General features: G+C 50.3%; 1 protein-coding gene across 1 annotated transcript in view; it reads left to right on the top strand.

Annotated features, from left to right (window-relative positions):
• The window catches only part of LOC109924617 (transitional endoplasmic reticulum ATPase-like), a 21107-nt gene that overhangs the window by 712 nt on the left and 15821 nt on the right, over positions 1 to 4574 (top strand). Inside the window, exons 2-4 of the mRNA XM_048617796.1 lie at positions 1284 to 1415; positions 2289 to 2391; positions 4311 to 4444. Coding sequence (XP_048473753.1) covers positions 1284 to 1415; positions 2289 to 2391; positions 4311 to 4444 — 369 coding nt within the window. The remainder of the gene's footprint in view (positions 1 to 1283; positions 1416 to 2288; positions 2392 to 4310; positions 4445 to 4574) is intronic.

The raw sequence follows: 4574 nt of genomic DNA, 5'->3' as shown, positions 1-4574 counted from the left end.
CCCATCCCCATCCCCATACTCTTCGACCCCTTTAGCCCCAAGAACATGCGCCACACTGAAATGGACCAGGTCTCATTCATTTTCCTTTTCAAACGGTGGGGGAGATTGATGACGGAGCACGTTCCTCTGATCACTATAAATGGTTTTTAGTGGTTGCATGTGGAGTTACAGGTGGTTTTACCTTGAGCCGCTAACACAAAAGGGGGTACATTTTCTGACAGTTGTACGAAGCTCAGCTTGGTCCCTGTTTAAGACTACAGTAGTGCGTTGAGCCCTGGGCACCGCACCACAGTCTACCCCTGCTCCCGTTTCTTATGTTCTTTAAATTGTAAGTGTTTCTAAAATTCATGGGCTGTCATGTTTATACAGAGGGAAGATCCAAACACTGATCTTAGGTTTAGCCAACAGGGTCAGTTGGAAAATGGAGACAAGTTTCTGAAGTATTTCCGTAAGAGTAGAGTTCCTTTGCATTCGTGTCAATTGCTAGCGTGTGTCTGTGTAGAGAGTACAACGTGGGGTGGCACGGTGTCTCAGCACTGCTGCCTCACAGCGCCAGGCACCCGGGTTCGATCCCACCCTCGGGTGACTGTCTGTGTGGAGTTTGCACCTTCTCCCCGTGTCTGCGTGGGTTTCCTCCGGGTGCTCCGGTTTCCTCCCACGGCCCAAAGATAAGTGGGTTAGCCATGGGAAATGCAGGGGTACAGGGATAGGGCGGGGGTGAGTCTGGGTGGGATGCCCTTCGGAGGGCCGGTGTGGACTTGATGGACCGAATGGCCTGTTTCCACACTGTGTGGCCGTAACTAGTGGACAGACTGAAGGTCAGAGTTACTTTCCTCTGTGTGTGTGTGTTTCCTGTCAGTATCCCGTCAATCCCAGATCCTGTGGCTCAGGACACCAGCATTCCCTCCTCCCCGGAGGTAAACACCCGTTGGACCCGGCATCATTGAGGTGCGACGTTAAATCGAGGCCCCTTCGGGTGGGCACCAAAGATCCCATGGTGCTATCTCAAAGACGGGTCACATTAACCCCTTCACTCCCACCCCCGGATAATACTTAACCAGTGAGAGAACAGAGTATTTGGCTGTGGCATTGTGGATACTCTGCTGTGTGGTGGAAATCCAGTGGAAGCTCAAACCCACTGGAATCGAACATAGTCCATCGCCCGTGCGGTGCTTCGGGTGGTCGGGGTAGGGTTGCGACCGGTGCTATATAAACGTAGCTTTGCCATGGTGAGGCGGTGACCCTGTTTGTTCCTCTCGCCCCCCCCACCCTGCTCCTGGCAGGACGAGGAGGAGAATCTGAATGACGTCGGGTACGATGACATCGGAGGATGCCGCAAGCAGTTGGCGCAGATCAAGGAGATGGTGGAGCTCCCTCTGCGCCACCCAACCCTCTTCAAAGCCATCGGCGTGAAGGTGGGTCACACCGGGACAGTGCGTGTGTGAGTGTGAGTGCGTGCATGTTCGTGTGCACGCGTGTTTGTGTGTGCGCGTGCGTGTGCACACGTGTGTGCGTGTGCACACGTGTGTGCGCTCGCGCCCGTTCCCCGGGATTCCTCAGACGCGTGGCTCCCACCGCGTTGACACTGGTGGAGAGACAGTGCCTGGACCAGCCTGCTCCCACGACCAGCCCCGTGACTTTCCAATAGGCAGCATTATCACGGTCTCTGTGAAACTGAGGCACATTTGGGAACCATCCAGAATTGGAAGGAAATTTGGGAAACAGGGAGGGAATGCTGGATATATAAATGAAATCAGCTCAAACTAGAGAACAACATCTTCGTTAAAGCCGTGAGGGCACGTTGTCTGTCATATTTGATACCGGGAATGATGGAATGATTTTTCCCATCCAGGCTGACTCAGTGATCCTCTGGAAGGGAATAAACACTGAGGTTTCCCTTAGGTCTGAGGACAGGCACTATAGAAACATGCTGTCTTATTCACAGTGGGTCACTCTGGTGTCTGTGGGTGGGTAATGGTACTGACACGGCCTGAGACAACCGGGTAACCAATGTGATAAGAACCTCGGCTGAACAGGTCCAACCCTTTCCCGCTGCAGTATAACTTGTGAAGTTTGGACTTCTTGTGTTTAGTGATTCTCCAGCGATGACTATTACAGTTGCCACCAAGATCCTGTTGCTATGACGCTTCCGCGGGTGAGGGGTAGGCAGTAGTGTGTCTCCACTGAGGGGGGTGCTGCGTTCACCATGGGGACAGAGTTCGGAGGAGGTGCTGGGAAGTCTCTCTCGGTGACGTTTAACCACGCACCCTTTTTTTGATTTGACGCAGCCTCCTCGAGGGATCTTGCTGTACGGGCCTCCGGGGACTGGGAAAACACTGGTGGCCCGAGCTGTGGCCAATGAAACCGGAGCATTCTTCTTCCTCATCAACGGTGAGACCGAATCACACAACACTGTGCGGCCGAGACTCAGTTGGAGACCACACAATTCGACCTGTCTCAGTTTCTCCATCATCAAGCACCCTCCAGTCATCCCACCTCATGAAACCCTTAAAAATTCCAACGACGTCCAACTGGTTGACTATGTTCCCTGTGTCACTATGAAATCAAATTTCCCGTTCGCAAACCTAAATTCCACAAGTTTTAAACTTTTCCAATTTACAATCGATAAGCCTTACCAATGGTTCTAAGAAACCCAACTGCTAACTTCAATAAAACACAAAAAAACTGCGGACGCTAGAAATCTGAAACAAAAACGTAAAATTGCTGGAGAAACTCGGCAGTTCTGGCAGCATCTGTTGAGAGATGATGTGGACGTGCTGGTGTTGGACTCGGGTGGGCAAGGTCAGAAATCACACGACACCAGGTTATAGTCCAACAAGTTTATTTGAAGTCACAAGCTTTTGGACCATCGCTTCACCCAACAAAGGAGCAGCGCTCCTAGAGCTTGTGATTTTGAATAAACCTGTTGGACTATGGCGCGGTGTCTTGTGATTTCTGGCTCTGTCGAGAAAGGAAGAGAGTTTAACTTTTTGAGCCTGGGTTGATTCACTCAAAGGTAAAGGGTCACTGGACTCAGTGTTAACTCTGCCTTCTCCCTACAGATGTTGCCAGACCCGCTGTTAATGTGGCGCTCCACATGCAACTCTAACAGTGATAGTTGGGTCAACACCAAAGCATTGTGTCCCATCCCGCGCACCCCCGTTTGGGAAGGACGTGAGGATTCTCGAGGGGATGTGGAAGAGATTCAGGGATGAGGGATTTTAGCTTTAAGGTTAGGCTGAGGGAGCTGGGCTTCCTCTCCTTGGAATAAAGGAGTTTGAGGGAAGAGTTGATTGGGATTTATCGTTAAGTAGACAGGAAGGGTTGGTGCAAGAGATTTAAGGTGTTAAGCAGGAGATCTCGGATTGCGCTGGGGAGGAAGGGAGAGTTTTTTTTCAATGCAGTGTGCTCACTGCCCACGAGAGTGGTTCAAGAGACAGTCCAACATTTCAAAATGTTGCTGGGATGGGCACTTGAAGCAAACCTGCAAGGGTTATGCTCGTTGAATGATGGAGTGGAACTGACTGAGTCGCTCCATGGAGAGGGCTTGCGTGGATTTGATGGGCTGAACAACAATCCCCTGTGATCATAAGATGTGGGAGCAGAATTAGTCCATTCAGCCCATCAAGTCTGCTTCACCATTAACTCATGGCTGATATGTTTCTCAATCCTGTTCTCCTGCCTTCTCCCTGTAACCCTCGATCCCCTTGCCAGTCAAGAACCTATCTAATTCTGTCTTAAACGCTCAATGACTTGGCCTCCACAGCTCTCTGTGACCATGAGTTCCACAGATTCATCACCCTCTGGTGGAAGAAATACCTCCTCATCTCAGTTCTAGAGGGTCGTCCCTTCACTCTGAGACTGTGCCCTCAGGTCCTAGTCTCTCCTAGCAGTGAAAACATCTTCTCCACATCCACTCTATCCAGGCCTCTCAGTATTCTGTAAGTTTCAATCAATCAGATCCCCCCTCATCCTTCTAAACTCCATCAAGTACAGACCCAGAGTCTTCAACCATTCCTCGTTGACAAGCCCTTTATCCCCGGGATCATACCTGTGCTGTACTGGCCCTGTGATTTGAATGGCCCTGTGTTGGTCTTAGTGAAATTCTAGGCTTAAAAGCTCCCTAAGAAACTTGTACAGTGGGTACTGAAAAATAGACCCATCAGCATTTCCTCCAAGGACCTGCGGATGCGTGATAACTGGCTAAATCCTAAAACCACACTCCAAACAGTAAAGGGGGTTGATTTGGATGCTTTGTGATCAACCTAATTGTTTGAATGGGCCGTTGCCCTACTTCCCTGTCGTTACAGGTCCTGAAATTATGAGCAAATTAGCTGGCGAATCGGAGAGTAACCTGAGGAAGGCATTTGAGGAAGCTGAAAAGAACGCCCCAGCCATTATCTTCATTGACGAACTGGATGCTATTGCCCCGAAGAGAGAGAAGGTAAACATTAAAAACAACAAGGTGGAAAACCGGGGAGATCCTTTCTTAGAGGAGCAAGATTGAGGAACACACCAGTGGGGTTGGTCAGACTGCACTGTGGGTAGTGCATCCAGCAGTGGCCTTTGAATTA

This window comes from Rhincodon typus, chromosome 38, assembly GCF_021869965.1.
Source record: "Rhincodon typus isolate 14 chromosome 38, sRhiTyp1.1, whole genome shotgun sequence".
NCBI lineage: Eukaryota > Metazoa > Chordata > Chondrichthyes > Orectolobiformes > Rhincodontidae > Rhincodon > Rhincodon typus.
The sequence above is the reverse complement of the archived record's forward strand: the minus strand, read 5'-3'. Positions and strand labels throughout refer to the sequence as shown.